The sequence below is a fragment of the Semicossyphus pulcher genome, unplaced genomic scaffold (genome assembly GCF_022749685.1).
Source record: "Semicossyphus pulcher isolate SPU_LCO1_2020_fin unplaced genomic scaffold, fSemPul1.0.p SCAF_1, whole genome shotgun sequence".
Classification (NCBI taxonomy): domain Eukaryota; kingdom Metazoa; phylum Chordata; class Actinopteri; order Labriformes; family Labridae; genus Semicossyphus; species Semicossyphus pulcher.
The window spans coordinates 15696084-15716455 of NW_027211603.1; the positions used below are offsets into that span (position 1 = coordinate 15696084).

At 42.1% G+C, this 20372-nt stretch overlaps 1 protein-coding gene across 1 annotated transcript; it reads right to left on the reverse strand.

The window, feature by feature from the left end:
- Positions 1–2643: 2643 nt before the first annotated feature.
- On the reverse strand, positions 2644–19799 carry trim66 (tripartite motif containing 66). The gene is made up of 18 exons (XM_069663282.1): positions 19730–19799; positions 16218–16442; positions 15295–15508; positions 13542–13671; positions 13099–13215; positions 12801–12915; positions 12388–12534; positions 12074–12191; positions 11165–11982; positions 8209–8415; positions 7460–7589; positions 7299–7374; positions 7039–7207; positions 6022–6899; positions 5810–5933; positions 5626–5700; positions 4788–4940; positions 2644–4669 (listed from the first exon to the last, which is right to left on the reverse strand). Exons 2-18 carry the CDS (start codon positions 16224–16226, stop codon positions 4433–4435), a joined length of 3717 nt encoding a protein of 1238 aa, XP_069519383.1. The 5' UTR covers positions 16227–16442; positions 19730–19799; the 3' UTR covers positions 2644–4432.
- Between the last annotated feature and the right edge of the window lie 573 nt (positions 19800–20372).

Sequence of the window (20372 nt, forward strand, 5' to 3'; positions counted from 1 at the left end):
TACTGGTTTAATGAATATATTTACATACTGGCACAGCATGTGCTCTCTTCAATGAAACATTTAGTTATGAATCTCACCAGAACAGCTGTGCAGAATATAAGAGAAGGAAATATGGAGTCAGTGTTTGAAGTACATGCAAGTTACTCACACAGTCATTGAATAACACAAAATATAGACATGTCAAATGCTATATGGTGCAGAGACTTCATCTGAGTTTTGATGTGTTTACATGCTGCACAACGTTATACAAACAAAATATATATATCTATATATTTGCATATTTTGCATTTAACAAATTGATGTACGTTTTGCAAGGAAATGTAGTTGTTTTTGCGCAAAAGTAAAGTAAAGTTTTTATTTCCCATATCGGACACTGACACTACCCTAAACACGCTGAAATGTCATAATCACTCAGCTAAAGGTAAGAAACACCCCAGTTAGCTTCAGGGGACACATTCAAGTCATAATCACCTCTTTCACTGTCACTACTTTCAGTTATTATCTTTCCTCGTAACTGTGGTGATGTTATGTTAATGATAACTACATAAATCATATACTAAACTAAAATTGAGCTAGGTCTATGTTGATCATATATGAATTTCAAGAGAGAGATGAATTTAAAGGACCTATTCAAGGATCGTCAGATGCAGTTGCAGAATGTAACCCGCAGATTATTAAAAGTCAGAACATGTTAAAATGTAACACATCTGTTGACCTCTGCGTCCTCTCTCTCTCTCTCTTCTGTCTCCACATGCACAAAGATTTCACAGACTGCTTCACTGGTCAGCTCTCATTTTTCTCTCAGAACCGGTCTGCCCTTTTCATTGTCCACCAAAGGTCACAGAAGTGTCTCATTATTATCCTCTAATGTTTTACTCCAAATCTTCTGACTGAAAGGTCACAAACCTTATTCAAGAATAAAACACAGCACAATGCCCCCAGACCAACACCAATGATGTATATGTAACATCTTTGACTTATCTCACATGTGCTCATTAAAAATTACACAAAAAGAGAATGAGTGTGTAATGTCTGTAAAGATTTCATCCATGTATTTTTGTGGGACATTATAAACACACCAGGAGTTTGTCTTGATAGTTCTTAAAGGCGATCCCTCCCTTTTGTTGAGCCAGTAGTGTTGTAATAATTGCAGATGTAAACAGAGGTCACAAGGTCAAGAAAAAGGAAATGGGGGCAATCAAGTGCTGCTAAGTGAACGTGCCCTAATCCAATCTAATCATTGCTTTACACACCTTAAAAGCCAAACTTTGTTGGGGACAAAGTATATTAATTTCCTTCACCCAAATCTAGTTCATCCAACCAACTTTCTATATAGTAGTAACTATAAAAAAAAGCCTGTAAAGAAAGTGCTTTACACAATCGAGGAAGATTTACACGTGTAGAAACATGGCGCAACATGTGAGGCAAGGTTTGATTCCTGAGTGGCATCATTTTTGGTTCAGTGCCTTCAGGGGTATTCCCAGAAATGTTGCAGACTCTATATAAGCTCACTATCAAAGAAATGTGCTTTAAGGGTTTCGGGGAACTGATTCACTACTGTGTAACAGCACAGTTGCTATAAAAAGTCTGTAAGTCAGAGAACGTGATCTGTGAGAAGATTCCGCTAGTTGGTTTTGAATGCAGTCACAAAGGTTACAGAAGCGATGGCCCCTCGGCTAAATGTTTAGTGCGAGCTGAATTTAGCATGTGGTTTCATTAATACAGACGCATAGTCAAAAAAAAAAGTCTACTCACTGGCCACACTAACTGGACAAACTGTGAAGCTTTGCATGAACACATTTGTATATTTGTTCATGTTAACATAAAGTGAGAAATACTAATTCTGTATTTATTGTAATGCACAAGCTTATGCATGATTTTCATGTCCTGTGTTGGACCGTGTGCTAAGAAATCTGCACAAATCTGCTCCTGCAGCTTTTTACAGTTACAAGTAGAAGTACAGCCTTCTTGCTTTAAATGGCACTAAGAGATCCCAACCATGTTATATCACCCAACACAAACACACTGGATTGATGAACACCGTACCATAGAGAGGGATTTTGGTGTGGGATATTTCAATCATCATCATCATTACTGGGACTAATCAGAGAAGACACAATGAAATTAGAGACGTTATTTTTATAGGGAGGATGTTTTAATCATGACCCCTTAAAACCTGTCAGGAAACTGTGAGATAATGGAAAATGATATAATCATTTAGAAGAAATGTGCAGGAAAAATTATTTTATCATAATATATAAAGCGCTGGAGATGTGCCACCTTTCCATAGTTAATAAAAGTGAGATACAATTTTAAGACATATGTTTGAATTGTATTTTAGAGCATTTATATATTTGCTACTGTACATTTAAAGAGAGAAGCTTTCAATCAAAATACTAAGAATCAAACTTTGAGCCCTGTTGCTACTTAACTGTGGTGCTGTAATTAATGATAACTTATATAAATGATATACACTTCCTAAACCTTTACCAACTCCTTTAAATACAAATAAATGAGCAGAGTAAATAGTGAAGTAGATGAGATGCCAGACAAGTGAACTTCCCTTTGGGGATCCATAAAGTTATCGTCATTGTTATTGTTAAATAAAAGTGGCAATTAGAAAATAATACAATAATAACAATATTTTCTCTTGAATGCATTTTATTGATATTCACATGTGTGCATTTATCATCGACTGTAACAGTAAAAAAAATGAAAGAAAAGAACCAGGCTGCTCACCTGAAACAGTAACAGGTAACTATCAGTCCCTCATACAAGAGGGAATAATGTTACATCTACTTATATTAAAGGAAGTAACATTACATACACTGTATATTCACTACTCTTGACAATGATCAAGGAGTGCACAGACAATTGTTTTGTGCAGTAATTACTCTAAATGTCAAGTCAAATCTAGCTTAGGCTGCAGGAAGGAAGAACAGAATATTATAAACAGGAAATGCCCTACAACAGCAGGTATTATAAAATGACATATTTCAGAGTGGCTCTACTAAAAGCATGAACATCTTATAGTCATTGATATTGAATGATATCAGTACCTACACTTATCAAGCCTGAGATATTTAGAAAACAGAAGAGAACAACATTTTGCTGAAACACTGGTGGAACAGAAAGGCTACATGTATACAGAAACTTTAGATATGGTTAAATGTTAAATTAAAAGTTTCCTGCATTGTTTCATCTGGATATTAAATCCTTTACAAATATAAAAAACATATGCCCCTTTAAAGGGGGGTATTATACTAATTTCAAGCTTCATAGTTCACTCTGTTATAAGTGTGGAGTAGCTTAGCATAATTTACAGTTAAAGAAAACTTTTCTCACACTGGTGCTCTGTGCAGGCCCTCATACAGCCTCTGCCCAAAACGACTCAGTCAGCTCTGTCCCTTGAAGAAACCCCGCCTCTACAAGCCCACTTTCTTCTGATTGGCCAGCTCTCTGAAGCCTGCTGAGGCTGCACTTTGTGATGTCACAAAGTGCAGCTTGTAGAAAAAATTGTGAAACCTGGCGTTGACAGCATCCTGCAGACTGAGCTGAGAAGCCTGGGGATTACTCCAACATACTTTTACCTACAGATTTGAAATGTACCCATGTTTAATATGGACATCCAACATTGTAACATTAGGTCTTAAAATGTGAAACAGCATAATACCCCCTCTTTAAGTTCCAACACTGGTTATAGTGCCCTCAATTACTCAGATTATGTTTTATTCTCTCAACAAGACAAAATTAATCAGATTTACAAATGTATTTCTATAAAAAAAGCTACTGAGACACATAATTATATCAGTAATTAAACATATTGTAATTGCCTGAAATCATTTCGTAATTAATGACAAATATTGTAAAAAAAAACATGATAAATATAGTATGTACCATTGTGAAAGTCTCAAAGTGCCAAGTATAATCAGAGCTATGTCAGTCACCTAAAATAATCCACTTCATAAAGATGCAAAGTGAGAAGCATAAACATCCAACTACAGCATCCTCTTTGTACAGTATAGCGTATAACATCAGCTATGTGACGTGAAGACTTTTAAATGTAAATACAGTATTGTGAAGCACATGAGGAGTATCTAGGCAATGATTATGTTATGGTATGATACAGTTACAATTACAGCATCGCCTTTAAGGCTTCAGGAGGAACTCAACAAACTGTTTGATTCATGTTTACACTCTCTGCTCCTTTGATTAGTCTGCAGGGATAATAATCCATCCTACATTTCAAATACTCAAAGTACTGTTTTAATATGTTCAGCTGCCATCGGATGGCAGCACTGTGATATTATTGCAAGCCACTAATTAGAAATACTCTCAGATTACATCCCCACAGTCTGCTCAACAGCAAACAGCATAATTACACACACATACAGCATCAATGTGTCCATGGTTGACCTCCATTCCCCTCTGCTTAGAAGTTATGTCTCCGTGACTTGAGGGAGTGTCTCCTCTTCCTCTTCCTGTGGCACTGCTCCCTCCTCTCTGGCCAGGGGAAACCGCCCTCGGCCGTCCTGTAGGCCTCATCGTACTCATCGCTGTCAGAGTCTACCTCAGCTGCTAAGAAGACTCGCTCTTGGAAAACTTCTTTCAGCTTGGAGGTGAAGAACGACTCGAGGCTGCGGCCTGCTTGGGCCACCTCAGAGTCAGGCTGAGGTCGGAGAGAGAAAGAGGTGTTATTCAAGTTGATTACTGACCTATTATGATTTAAATGACCATTTATTGTGATTATCGTTAGAATTGTACATATGAGATTATTTTGAACTTACATAATTAAACTTTGCACAGTTGCGGAACATGAGATAGACATCAGCAACAAACTGGTCTGCTGAGTTATAATGTCGGCTGTTCCTCATGTTGAGTTTGGCCCTGATCACAGACAGGTCCATGGGCCTCTTAATGATCTGGTAGTAATGACGAGCCTGCATGAAAAACAATGTTAGACATAATCCACCATGCCACTTTAGTTCCCTGTTACCATTCAAGTGTTATGACCTGAATTCTTTCTGCTTTGAGATGCATGAAATAAATGTTGCATAAATTGAATAATGTAACACTGTGACAAAAAGGGCACCACAGATGTGTTTACATAAATCAGTCAATCTTAATTCATCCTAATGATAAATATGCTGACACAATATGTCAGCTATGCACCTACAAACTGTAGGTTCTTAGATCGTCTACACTGGACTTGGGAGGGGGTGCATTTCTGCCAATGGTTTAGAGCTATTGATTGATAGCACCAATTCTGCAATGTCTCATTGAAGACAGAGAAACAGAAGAATGAAAACCAAAGTAAACATGGACATAAAGACTGAATATATTGTTTAACGAGGAAGAAAATGTGTTTAGCCCATTTGTCTGGTTTCAAGGAGAAACTTCAGAATTTTAACATACTGTATATATTTGTTACAAAAAAACGGGGCAAGTGTAGGCCCAAAACCTTGACAAATATGGTGGAAATCCAAGTGTTTTTTTGCCGAAGATATGACAAACTTTTTTAATGATCTTTCTGTGGTCCTGTACGTCTGATCAAAAGTAAATGAGATTTCGAAAAGGAGTTGGTGTCTTCTGTAACTGGACTTTGAGAAATGAAAGATCACTCACAAGTGGGCTGACGGGCTCGTGGAAGGGAGCACTCAGGATGTTACTGAGGATCAGAAGAGTCAGCCGCTCACACTTCTAACAGTTGAACAAACATGAAAGACAGTTGTTATAAATGCAGGAAGAGGAACACACAGAAAACCATTTAAAAAAACATTTATATTTTGCAGGTACTGAAAGGACTTACTCTCAGGTCATATGCAGACAGTCCGTGTGCTGGTGCATGCTCTCCGGATGCTCTCGCATTCTCACAGTCGTACTCCACCTCTGGCTGCACCACATCTCTGCACAAGCTGCACACCCAGTCACCTCTGAGCCAGTAAGAAACACAACCAGGTTATGAACAATGACAGGATGATGTTGAATGTAGGGTATAAATTTAGAGTATATGATGCTTACGAGGGGAAGCTTAGCAGAGACGGGATGTGGCAGGACAGATGAAAGACTTTAGGACAGCGGTCGCAGCACAGCAGCTCGCCTCCGATCAGACACACGGCACAGAAGTCCTCACTCTCCATCGCTGCACTGTCCTGGTAGGGCTGGACCTCCTCTGAGCCTCGTGGAGCTGCAGGGTTTGCTATCAGAAGCGGCCTCTGAGCAGGACCGATGTGCGAGTCCTCCTCCAGGTCAGAGCGGAGCGGTTGCGGGTCGTCGGTTGTCAGTTCAGGGTCAGAATCTAAGTCGAGCTCAGACTCCACAGAGCCCTGCGAGTCTTGAGGCTGATCGGATGCTAGGTCTGAGTCCATCTCAGCCTGAAACCTGGGATCATAGTCAGGCTGGACGTCGGACTCTGTTCCTCCATCGCCTGATTCCTCAGCACCATGAAGCTCTTGTCCATCCTCTGATCCGGGTTCTGCTTCATACTCCAGACTTGGCTCTGAATCCCCTGGAATATCAGCCTCACCACAGAGCCCCATCTCTCCTGCAGCCACAGATTTCTCCTCAGCTTCAGAGGAAGACTCTGCATTTGGGTCAGAGTCTGGTGATGCATCCGAGTCCTGAGGGGGTTCTGGATCAGTCCAAGAGAACACTGCGTCCTCTGACACTGATCTGGGATCAGAGTCGGAGTCCAGCTCTATTGCTGAGTAACTCTGTGGCACGTATTTGGGGTCAGTGAACGGCAGTGTGGGGGCTTTACAAGAACTGATGCGCCCTCTACTGTCAAACTCATTGGTGGTTGTATTTATGTGAGACTGATTGTGGGTCTGACGCTGTGCATATGGGGGCGCTGTGTGTGAGCGGGTGGTCCTCATGGTCTCTGAGCCTCCAGCTATCCCCTGTGATCACAGCACAGAAGAGAAGAGAAGATGTCTTACACACTTAGCATACTATATTTGTACGTGTCACATTGTCACAGCATGTTAACAACAATTTCTAGTAACTATGTAAAAAAATGAGACATACTTCTGGTGCTGCATTGTGCCAGTTTCTGTGCTGCGACAGAGTTTCACTGTTCTCCGTCCCGCTGGCAGGTAAAGGGTCGCTCTGTCGTCGTCCATGTGGAGGAAGCTGAGACACAAGTATTTTGAGACGCTCTAAGCAAACCACAGGGACCCTGGGCCTTCCTGAGTCCTTCTCAACATCTCTGTTACAACAAGACAAGACAAGAAGAGAACACATGACAACGAAACTACTTGTTTTTAGTTGTTGTTTTTTCCTTGACTGCTTTTACACACCTGTCGGGGCCATTTCTTGACATCCTGCTTTTCTCCTTGGCCTCATAATCTTCATTTACGTAAGGGAAATAATGTTCTAAAAAAGAGAAATATGGTGAGCATGTATTCATTAAGGTTGATGTGAGAAGCCATGACATGATGAAGAGGTATATTTGAAGCACCTGGCTCAGTCTTATAGGACAGCAGAGGAGAGCGGTGGCGTCTGTAGGGATGCATCTCAGATGAAGATTCCTTGACTACACAGAGCACCCCATCTGAAGCCCTCCTCTGCCTGGGATCCACATCTGTGTACTGAGAACAAAACACACATTCTGTTAAACTTCTAAGGTTCAAACTTCAACGACAGATTAAAAACAGCCTCATTAGTGAAGTAACTTCACCAGGATGCTTTTATTTATCTAAACAATGACTTGCAATGGATTTATAGACGTACAGGAGCGTGCAATCTTTCAAGTTATGGTAAAATTTGAACATAATTAGTCAGAAAAATTGGCTACTAGGTTCTTTACGCTCCCTCAAGTGCACTACTAGATATATTTTGATTTGATCTAAAACTCCTGCCTTTAAAGTTTGAGTTCAAAGTATTCTTGACCTGAATTTTAATGTTTTGTTTTTTCTATTTAATTGAGAGCGCCACAGACTTAGCATTGCACTTCCAAAACTTTGCCAGCCATCTGAAGCCATGTTTTGGACCCTTGGAAGACATTTTGGCTCTATTTTCTGACAGTAAAGACAAACAATTAAGAATATATTCAGCAGATTAATCAAAGGTGAAAATAGAATCGGAGTAATATGTTCATTGTTGAGTACAGCTGTGTGTGACAGGAGACAACAGTGATCGAAGCTATTTTATCTGACAGCCGAGCTACACTTCCTCTTCATGTGTGATTATATTCAGATGCAGGGCTACCTTATTTGCGGCTCCTGCCTCTGGGCCCTGAGTGCTTCCTGTGGGCCTTTCAGTGTAAGGGCTGCCGGATGGGGCTGCCAGTTCTGCCGGGATGCTCTGGGAGCGTCTCTTCCTCCTCGTGCACACCAAACTAGGACTGAGTCTGCTGCTCTGCACGTCAGATACACACTCGTGGGCTGTCACTGGTACCTCCAGGGACGTGGATCTCTGTTAGAAAGACACAAGCATGGTTTCAAGCCGCATCACATGCACAGACGCTGCTGTTCATGTCGTTAACAAACGAGGGTGGGATGTGGTGCAGTGGAAACAACCTTGAAATGCAAACAGACACACACCAAATGAGCACAAACATCATTCAGAGTTATTAATTAAAATCCTTACACACATGGAGACTGGTCCACACAGCTGCATGTATTACTGTTAATGTGTATGCAATAACAGGGTTGGTTATTACACTAATTATCATATGTAAATTCACTATCAGTGTGCAGTGTGGCCCTCTGAATAAACCAGTGACTACAAAAGTGTGAGCTGCAGCGCACTGCTGGGCCATGAGAAGTCATTTACATTAAAAACATTACAATAGTAGTTTCACTATTTGTGCTTATTTTGTTGCTTACGTGTATTTGGATGGATTGTTTACTCGTATGTAGATTTATGAAATCGAAAATTGGGAATTAGACTTGTGAGAATATAGTTAGGAAATGGCTAGATTAAACCAAAACAGCAAATTAGTCTAAGCCTCTCTCTGCGTCTCTATATCTTTATTACAATTAAACTAATGCAAGAGACCCAAAATGCTAATTTACACACCTTAGCGGGGTTTTAGCTAATGTGAGCTAAAAGGCAGAAAAATCATTTAGCACCACTTTTTTCAACACGCACCTCTTTCCTCTTCCTTCCTTTTCAAGTGCACCATCCTACAAAATCAGGCCACACAGAGCACGTGCTCCTAAGTATCATGCGATTTAAACACTTACCTGCCCCGTGCCCCTTGGGAGAAGCTACATAGGACTCAGACTGCAGAGGAAAATAGACTATAATCCTTCTCTCTGGAACAATGGAGGTGGGGGAGTAGGAATTTATCTCAAAGTGCAAAGCAGAACTGAAGTCAAACTGGCAGCTCCCTCTATTCCCTCAGTGGCTCATTAATGACAGGTTAAGTACATAAACGACTGCACCCAAGTGGTTTTATGTCGTTTCAGATGCTGCGACTTGAGAATGCAAATATAATACATCATTGTGCTTGTGAGCGTGCACGCTAGGAAATTTTAGAGAGGTGATTATGTGGCTGCTCAGACTTCTGGCATCAAGCGTGATGATGAAGAACAGTGCTCTCCTGGTTTTTGGGATGCATTGCTATGAACAGCTCAGAGCTTTAATTGTCAAAGCAGCTCTTTGTTTTGCCATCATCCTTTCTTCATAAAAGCACAAGCACTTTTTTGTTGCACCATCTGTTTTCAGGCGAGCTGTCAACTGTGGGAAGAGATCATTCTGGCATTCAAATAAAGTGCTACTTTATTTTTAGGCGTTTACAGATAATCAAAAGTGATCACTGCCGCCAATTTCACACTGAAACATTTCAGAAATTTAGAGTTAAACATCCTCACACTGATGATTGATTTGACTTAAATAACATCAGGTGATAATCATTGTTGTATTTGGCTTTATGCTTTTGTTTTCTTCTTTGTGTTTGTCTGAGCTACTGCTGTGAACACCTGTGTTCTACAGGAAGTAGGCCTGACACTGACCAACACACTGTGGTTTTGGCAGAAGCGCCAATAAACAGCGTTGAGTGGTTTACCAAGCCAGGAGTTGTGAGTTGGGTTCAAATTAGACCGACGGTATAGAAACTCAGCAGAACCACGTGTGAAACGAAAAACCGAAGACTGTGGTGCAAAACATTCACACCGCACGCCCTGCTTTGATCTCACAGCAGCAAACACATCAACATCTACATTTCTCAGCCTTGTTTTGTTTGCTAAATATGTTGCTGTAGTACGACAATGAGTTCATGTGATAGATTCCAACAAGAAGAAGATACAAGTATTACAGACTTGTACTTGTACAAAAGGGCTTTTGCATATAACATGTAATAAATCGCTTAATCGCCCTGCTTCAAAAGTGAAACTTAAAGTTAATGTATTATGCTGTTTCACATTTTAAGACAATGTTGCAATGTTGGATGTCCAGACTAACCGTGGGTGAAGTTTCAAATCTGTAGGTAAAAGTATGTTGGAGTAATCCCCGGGCTTCGCAGCTCAGTCTGCAGGCTGCTGTGAACGTCAGGTTTCACACAGTTTGTTCTACATGCTGCACTTTGTGACCTCAGCAGCCTTCGGAGAGCTGGCCAATCAGAAGAAAGTGGGCTTGTAGGGGCGGGGTTTCTTAAAGGGACAGAGCTGACTGAGTCGTTTCAGGCAGAGGCTGTATGAGGGCCTGCACAGAGCACCAGTGTGAAAGAGTTTTTTGAACTGTAAATTATGCTAAGCTACTCCACAGGTATCACAGAGTGAAATGTGAAGCTTGAAATTAGCATAATAACCCCCCCTCCCTATATATATATATATAGGCTGTAAATTAGGGCTGTACTTACATAAGAACACCTTAGGTGTAAATTGAGTCAATCACCTGTAGGACACTCTTGTGTGAAACCTCCCGTTATTGCTTTTTTGCTCATGCTTATGTCTATGTTGTCTGTTGATGTGATAAAGTTTTACAGCCGAATGACCCAAATGTACTTTTTGAGCTGTGAAAGCTCAGTAACAACGACTGTGTGAACGCTGTGGTTAGATTAACTGTCAACTGCTGTTTTCAAGGTCATCAATGTACTTTGAAAGGCTTTTTCCTTTTCTTGTTTGAGTTGTTGATTATAATGATGTATCAAGGGAAGTTATTGCAGTGCACATCTGCACCAATTAAAAATCAAATAAGAGGGATGTTTTAATAGTCTCACCCTGCCGTCTCTGTGGTCTCTGAGCGTCAGCATTGGTCTGTTTCTCTGCGGCTCTTTCCTCAGCTCTGCAGTAGGATGACCATGGAGCTGCTGTTGGACGGGACTCTGCTCCCTCCTGTCCGGCTGCAACTCTTCTTCCAACAGCTCACTGCTTTCAACCCCAGCCGTTCGTTCATGATCCTCCTCCAGTCTGCATCTGTCCTCCCAGTTCTCTCCAGTCATCACATCTCTGTCCAAAGCTGTGTGGCCGAGATCCTGCTGCAGAGATGAGCTGGTCGACAGCTTCCTCTGACACTGGCCTGGCCTGCTGTGGTCCGCACTTTGCTGAGCTGGGCTGTCTGGAAGAACGTCTCTCGGGTGTTGGTGATAGAGATAAGACTTTGTTTGAGCCTGGTGCTGAGAGGCAGCAGCATGCGGCTTGGATGCAGGTCCTCGACTGCAGTTGAGCTGGATGGGTCCCATGATTGGGACAGGTGATGAAGGGGGAGGACATTGGGACGAGCTGTCCGGGTCCCAGCACCTCTGGAGCTGCTGGCTCTGGTGCAGGGAGGAGATGAGGGCAGGCTGAACACAGTTGGAGTCATAATGTATGGCTTCCAGCTGGCTTTTGTCCAGACTGGACAGATCTGGCTGAGAGGGAATGCCGTGCAGGCAACACATCTGGGGCTCACAGCAGGCCTGGTACCCACAGCCTGCCTCTCGTCCTCTGTGACACACAGGCGGCAGAGCCATGCAGGTGAGGGGCTGCGGCCTGAGGATACTGGAGCAGGACAGGCCCTGAGGATAGGTGCAGTTTCCCCCTTCAATATTTAGCTGGCCTGCAGAGCAACAGAGGCACATTAAGAGCTCTGTTCAAGTATCATGCAAACATGTTAAATAACTATCTTGGTTCAATACCATCCCTTTTACCTAAAGAGGAAATCTGCTTGGTCCAGTAACTCGCATCCCAGTTGAATTTGATCTTGACAGGACTCCAGGAGTCTGAGTGGAGCAACGGCTCAACAAGTTGCTGCATCTGGAGTGAAATCTGAAAAGAGAAGAGAAGAGAAGAAGATGTGTCCCTCCTTTTGTCTCTATGAAGGGGTGAGGCTTCAAACTAAGTGGATCCTACATGTCCCCCTTTAAAGATTTAAAATATAAAAGGGAGATCAAACTTGTAGTTTGACTTCCTCCTCATAGGATTGCGTGTGTTACAATGAGGCATCGGGCGCCTGTCAGCGTACCAGAGCCCTGCTGAAGAGCACCGGGCCTCTGCAGTGGTGGGTCTTCGCCCAGGTGATGAACTTCTGAACATGGTCCAGCTGGCCACACGTCTCTATTGCCCCCTGCAGCTGGTCCTCCAGACGCTGCTGGAAGTCCTCTGAGATTTTCTGTTAAGAAACCAAAACAATGCATCCAGTTACATGTAAGCACTTGTATACAGAGAGTCATGGCTGAACTGAATCAATGGTTCATTTTTTATTTTTTTTACTGATCTGTTCCATAAATTGGCTTAAGCAGCTTTGACAGATTATTATGGGTTCCCGTTTGCTTGCTTTCAGGACTGATTACATCACGGCGGTTACTGATTCTTTGCATGTAGATTCACAGCTGGCTGAACGATAAGAAGGAAAGAAAAAGAGGGGAAAGTAATTACCTCCAGTTGCTCTATTAATAGGTTAGCTCGTTTGTTAAGCTCGTTCATCATAATCATCTTTGCCATTTTAATCTGGTTCTCTGCCTTCCTGTGTGCAATCTTTACTCCGTGAAGTCTACCGAGACAGAGAGGAGAAAATAAATGCATCAGTCCCGGCAGAAGAATCCCAAATGTAGAAGAAGAAAGCAGACATTAATTTATGCATTAGCTTGCTATATTTCACTCCGCTGAATTATTGACTTGAGGAGTTGCTCAGACTTGGGACTATGATTTTGCTTCTGTGTGAGTCAACACCAACCTGTCCTCTATCTGTTTGGCATTGTTCTCCACTGCAGACCTCCTCTCCTCCACCTGCACCATCAGGCTCTCAAACAGCCACTGCTGATCCTGTAGGGCCTTCCCGATTTGCACCACCCTGAATAAAAACAAGATCACAATGTCCACCACACAGAAAGTTCACTAATTTATTCTCTGGGCATGAAGATCACCAGAATTAAATTTGTTGTCCCTGGGGACGGGGCATTATGCAGGTGACCTTAGAGGCAGCTACAGTGCTGTAACATCACACTAAACAAAAGCGTATGAATACTTAATAGGTATTAGGCGGGCCAAGGATAGTGTATGCAAATGCACATGATAAAAGTGACAAGGCAGTTAAAGAGAGTAGCTGCTCAGAGGCAGTTTTAACCTGCGGTTAGCCCTCCTCTGCTGTGTCCTTGTGCTGTGTGTCTGAGGACTGACCTGTGGGTTTTGTGGGAGGACAGGTGACAGCTGCTACAGCACAGAAGGTCACATGACTCACAAAACAGCTCCAAGGGCTCCTGTCTGTGCGAGTGGCACATGAGAAGGGAACAAGGATACGACCCCGGACCTAAAAGACAGACGGAGAGAGAGGAGAGGGGAGAGAGGGGAGAGAGCATGGAGCATCAGCAAAATTCAAAAAGTGGAGGGACATGAGCGCGTACATGCAGTTCAGAAAGTTTTTGAGGGAGCAAACATTTAAATTCATTATCAGGGACTTTTAATAGCTTAAGAGTTATCAAATGATCAGGCAAGCTATTAATTTTCTTAAAGGAACTCATTTAACTTTGATTAAAGTTGTCACCAGTAGATGCCTGAGAGGCATGCAGCATCACACATGTTATCACTTCACAATCTAATTGCACATACAAACTTGCAATATTTAAAATTTCGGTGCATAGTTTGAATAATTAGATAAGAAATAAGAAAGAGTTTTATGCTTAGGTTTATCGCTGAATAAAACAAACACAATATCAAATGTTAGTGAGCTCTGGAGGTACAGGAGGGCAGTTTTTGTTATCTTCCCCTTGTTTTCAGTCTTTATGCAAAGCTGAGCGAACCGGCTGATGGCCACAGCTTCATGTTGATTGTACAGACATGAGAGTGGTGTCTTTTTATTTAACTCTGAGCTGGAAATTCAATAAGCACATTTTTATTTCAGGAGCCACAACAATGGGTGTCATTTGTCTGAATTAGAACAGACCTCTGCAATGAGTTTCCAGTTGTACATTCTGCTGCACATTGTACATGGGCTTTTTAAAAAAACTTTTCATTGTATAAGCATGCTGTGAAACGTTCAAATAGTGCCACCAAAGTGGATGGTTAAAGGGAAACTGTAATAAGTTATAATGGTGTGCAGGATTAAAACTGGCCTGCTCTGCACAGAACTATAATCAAATTGTGGAAAATAGGTTGCAAGTTAAGGTTGCATTGAGACTGTGTTGAAGTGTGATGAGTGGCAAAGATGCAAGCGAACATTATTTCAGTGCTGTCCAAATGGTCTTTGATGCACACTCAAAAATATCCTTCACATATTTCTAAATAGGTCACAGTAGAAACAGTTGGCCCACAGTACGTCTATCTAACAATAGCAGGATAAGGCTAATGAACGCAGCCCTGCTGCTCTCTGCTGGCCGGCTTACCTCAGCCAACCCTCCTCCTGCCTGCAGATCATCACAGATCTTTGTGGTAGAGAGCTGAGCATCACCCCGTGTGCATTCATTGACCACATCCTGTCAGTCAGCGCAGTCAAACATTTTCTCACAAGTATACGAAACCAAACAGAAACACAATAAAGGTGTTCAGGACGTGCTTGTTATGATTTGACAACTTGTGCAATGCACACCTGCAGAAGCAGCTGGCAACAAAGCTGCCAGGCTTACTTGAGGGTCTTTAAATAGCAGCACGCTAATATTAGCAAAAATGAAATCATAGGAGCACTTTAGAATCTGGGACACGTGTTAATGAGAGGTGTAATAAAACACAGGGATCTCCAGGAACTATAATCAACCATTGCCACTGCCATGCATTATTCAGTGCAATGGTTCCTACTGAGACATGATTAACAAGCAAACAGAGCAGCAGAGGGAAAACAAGAAGTCAAAACAGACTGTGCAGCCTGATTAATAATCTGTTACTCTGGACTGGAAAATGTATGTATGAGACAAACTCTTGAAATATGTGGATCTCTTGCCTTGTCCGGTGGGAGGCAGGGAGCTGGAGCCTCTCTGGTGCAGGTCGGGACACTGGGGGGCACTGGGCCTCTGTTGTGGGTGCAGGTCTGTGTACTGGGAGGTGGTGGAGGCTCTCTGATGCTGATGCACATCTGTGCACTGGTAACACAACCACTTGTTGCAGAGTGTGCACAGACTCTGTGCGAGTGTCGGCTCTGAGCACTCTGAGCAGCTCTGAAAGAGACACAACGAATAAACAATGAACACCCTCTGTCACACTTAGATACCCTGTGTGAAAAAGAGCATATGTATGAAACATATGTGTCGCTGCTTCTGTTTCAGCTTAATCACACTTCTGAGAGTTGTTAACTGTTGTCATGACACTGAAAACGTTTTATTAACACTTTAACAACCATTTTAATGTTATGATGCATGTGAACGTTAAAAATAAAAGACTTACAATCTGCTAAAATACGGATTTAGACAATTTTATTGTAAAAAAACTCTGTTTACATCTGATCTTTGTTCCAGATATGAGCAGTTAAAGAAGAATGAGTTTTGTGAATAGAAAACTGGGCAAACGATGCATTTTACAGCTACTTTCACCTCAGTGCTACTTCGTTAATCCCTGTGAGGGATTTTGTCCTCTGTGTTTGACCCTTTCTGCCAATTTAGGAGCACAGAGAAGCACCTTGGGACCAAATCCAGTTTTAAAACCCTCTTCCTTGCCCAGAGGCAATGTCAGGGCTTTTCCACATATCTCGCATGTCAAGTTGGGTGAATAGAGAACAACACAAACATAGTAAGCATGCCAACTCTACACAGAAAGGCCCCAGATGCCCTGAAGGGGTTCATGCACGGGATCAACAGTAAAAACTCACAGACTGCTGCACAAACACAAACAGAAGAAACTGTTGAAAAATCAAGAAAACAAAAACCTTACCTTCTCCATTTCAGAGCTTTGAGAGCGGAGCCGTTGCCTTCTCAGCAGGAGGGAGAGAAGAGGAGAGCGAGCAGCCTGACGCCTCAGCAGCAGAAACACTGAGGCTTCTACCTGAAGCAGGAAGCAGTGCGCACCGAGAGGTGGCCCCAGAGGAGACGGCTTACATGACAGCCTCACTGTTCTCTCTCCTCCCCCAGTTCATCCATGTGTAGGACCCCAGCCTCACTGCAGCGGAGGAGAGGAGCGTCACATTCAAATTTCATCCACTGCTCGCTGTTGCAGCCGCCAAAAAAAGAGAGAAAATCTAATCCTTTTTCTTAAATAAGCCTGTGCATAATAATTGGGAATTAGGGAGATAAGACAATTATTTTTTTGTAGGGCAAAATATCCCCGGAAGCCCTTTCCAAAATGGAGGAAGGAAGACCAAGTGACCTACAATAAGCAAGGAGGGAGAAATTGTATTGTAAGCAACTTTTGGTTCTTCTGAGCAGGCACAGTGTGAGGCAGGAGTAGGTGACGCTCGCTCAGGTTGTGTCGGGCTGTGTTGAGCTGGGATAGGTGGGCCGGCTGTGGCCTTCTTCCCTTTGTCAGCACAAGGAGGGGACAGGTCCCAGTGGAGCTACACGCCAACGTAGCTCACTGAAACCGGGTCAGGCTCTGATAAGCTCCAGATGGGACTAGGATACACTCGTGCAATTCCCTCTAACACTGTGAAATCAATTAAGATTTTAACTTAGCATGTCAAAGATAATGAACACAGTAAGACAGGAGTAACAAACTGTCGATGAAGAAGGAGAAAATTCAGACACTGAATAGATTATACGTAGAGCAGTATATCTGCAAAAGAAACATGACAATATAAAAGTAAAAAAAAGCAGAACTAGAGGAAAGCAATCAAAACTTTTGCCCAACATTTATAACCCACCATCAAACCAATTTCACATCTGGATCTGTAAGCAAGTCTGCCTAACAACAACCCCTGCAGCCTGACCTACAAATCTGACAACTTTCTCATCCTTGGGTGCTTCAGCAGGGAGCTCAGAGCAATCCCATTCCCCATTGTGCACTAAAAGACCCAATTTGAAACACAATTAGTCAGTCGGAGAACACCCTGCCTCTCAGCTCACTCAGCTCTGCAGCATTTTCAAACTGTGCACATGCCTTCACTGCACCTTCACAGCGTTTATCTCTCAGACTGCAACCTCCCAGCAGCCTCCCCTGCCCCGCTAAGTGAAGCTGGCACTACATACGCATGTCATCTCATGAGATGTCACCATAATAGAAACCTGTGCAGTGATCCCTCCCTTGAAAGCACCCCCTATGTAACATCTATTAACTCTGAGGAGATGAGATCACGTATAAAAGCAGGATTATCTTCAACCAATCCTAAATTGTTACGCCATTTAACTATTTCAGTACTTAACTTAATGAACAACGTCCTCTGTTTTCTGCACAGTAGAAAAACATCTTCACTTGCCTATAATGCAGATAACTCTTAGAAATATTATAACTCATAAATAATGTAAAGAATGTGAGACCCCCAGTAAAGGAGTTTGCTTAAGAGTTGACTTAAGGTGCTTCGTCTTCAAGCAGAAGACATTTTCGTTATGTTTATCTACTCATTCTAGGGGTGGTTAAACTGCTGCAACCGCTGAGATCACACCATCCACCTCCTGTCAACCGATTTCAGGCGAGCGACAATAGTTTTACTTTCGTTTGCTGAGACACCTCACTCTTATTTTTCAAAACGTCTTTCAACAACCCTCTTTGTGTGCTTCATAGATACATTTTTTGGCCACTAGGGGCCAGAGAAGGTCTAAAAACACAGCAGCAGGCCAACAGCTCTGACATATCATTGACTTGTAAAGTTGTTGTGGCTAACTAAGTGGTACATTATATGCCTATCACATTATGCTACAGACATGCTGGCTGCACGATGCTGAGCAATTAGCACAAGTGGGTTTATTAGCTGTAATCAAGGTACGCTGGCAGTGAGACACAATGTGTGAACTTCCCAGTCAATTCCTATTTCAAATTACATTTAGTCATTAAAGTCAACATTTTTTTAAAGAATTATATCAATTTTCCTGACTGATGCAGGTTAAAGTATCCATCCATTATCGATACCGCTTATCCTGTTCAAGGTCGCGGGGGGGCTGGAGCCTATCCCAGCTGTCATTGGGCGAGAGGCGGGGTACACCCTTTAACTCATAGCCTCTGTAATGCGAGAGGAACTGTGTTTTCTAATTCTGATGGGATTTGGAGGCAGATTCTGGTGTTTTTTGGGTAAATAACATCAAATTTGGCAGTTTAAGACAAAAAAACTTTAAAAATTACTATTAAACTAAATGAGGTACTGAGTATTTCACAAAAAGGAAAGGCATTCAAACAGCATTTGAAGAAAGAGAATGATTGTACAGAAATAGTATAAAGGTAGACTAATGAATAAAACATGAAAATATAAGTGACTGTGGCGCTTAATTGGCATTTAAAAGAAACTGTGTTAAGCTGCTTTTAAATCCTACTAATCTGAGCAATTTCAGTTTTAACATGTTAAAGATAAATCCTCCATGGAGGCTAATGTTAGTCACAGAGTTCCACAGGGTACATTGTTCGGCACCTTAAATATACTTCTTCATGGTAATATTGGCCATAAATTATAATCATATCGCAGAAGATACCAAATTATATCAATCTGCACCTAAACTCAGACTAATCTTTGAAGTTTAACTTGAGGGTATTCTGATTTATTTCCCCCCTTGTCCTTATTATAGTTAAAGTTTGGCAATGCAGTTTATGATATACAGTTACTGTATCTGAGGCTTGGTAGGATACCTTAGAAATATAGCTGTAAAACAACAAATCAGTGTGGAAACGCACTGGGAAATCTGTGTCAGTACACCACCATAGTTTTGTGTTATTATTACTGACTGCATAAAGCTGAGGGAATTTGGGACTTCCAGAGATTCTCCTTATGGTGTCTTACACGTTTGGCTACCTGTTCCATCTGTTCATGAACGTGTCAGTCTGACAGCACTTTATTAACGCGCCTCAGCTTAATAACAGCCAGTATGTCAGTCAAACTGCAGAGCGCCCGCCCCCGCATCCTCTGCCTGCCTCTGCATTAGCAGCCTCACCTCCAGCGCATCACTGAGCGTGATATTATTTTTTAGAAAGTGCGCATGAGATTACGCCCCTATCATGGCATCGTGGTGCAATCCACAACACAACAAGAGGGCAGCCAGAACAATAAGTCAGCACACGGATAGTTTTCTGCACAGAGCATCCAAAAACTGTGTCTGTGTACAAATTAATTCCGCTCGTTAAGTGCGCAGCTCATGCGGAGCATCCTGTCAGGTAAACACGAGCGTGTGTGAGGATGTCAGAGTGCTGTTCTCAGTCCAGTGGAAACGAGCCTGTCAGCCGAGCAACTCAACTTCTGTCTGCCCGTCAATCATGTCAAGTGTGCTGCAGTGTGTGTCAGTCCAAAGCGAGAGTGTGTCTTTTTTTACCTTGACCCGAGCATCTCCGAGAGTCGATCCCCCCATCGGATGTCGCTCTTCAGACCGGCCAAAATTTTGGATACCAAGTCTCGCAGTTAATCGTGAGATTTTATGTTCGTCCTCGTGCAATACTTCTGACGTTTCTCAAAGCTGTAGTGTGACACTCAGTGAGACATCTGGGTTATTATGAGAGTATAATATAATGCCCTGCCCCCTTTATGGGGGAAGTATTACATCTATTACTTTTAAATAACAAAGACAATTCTCCGGACGCACCAACAAGCCTGTTTAAGATTTTTTGTTGTGGTGTGGCTTTTTTATGGCTGTTAATTATTTTGGTTTTATTTCGTGTTGTAATGTGATTATGTCTTTAATGTGCTGCAGATTAGGAACCTTATGTAAACCAGTCAGGCCAGGTTTAAATGCACAACACATTTTAACTTTTCTAATGTTAATATAATTCTTCTTGTCATCATATGATATTATTAATTAGTTTACCTACAATAAGATTTTTAATGAAGCATGTGGTTCAGTGTCACTCCAAAATGGTGTGTAGCATGGCTTTTCAGTATGTGAATTCTCTCTACTCTTAATGCAAAACATCAACCATCAGCTAAATGTATTTTAATAAAAGTAAATAATCCGTATAACA

Excerpts from the sequence above, each read along its gene's own strand:
- trim66 (XM_069663282.1), bottom strand. Across the intron at positions 6,900-7,038 it reads AGCACAGAAACTGGCACAAT|GGGATAGCTGGAGGCTCAGA; the intron begins GCAGCACCAGAA and ends CTGTGATCACAG. Across the intron at positions 5,934-6,021 it reads TCTCTGCTAAGCTTCCCCTC|AGGTGACTGGGTGTGCAGCT; the intron begins GTAAGCATCATA and ends TTACTGGCTCAG.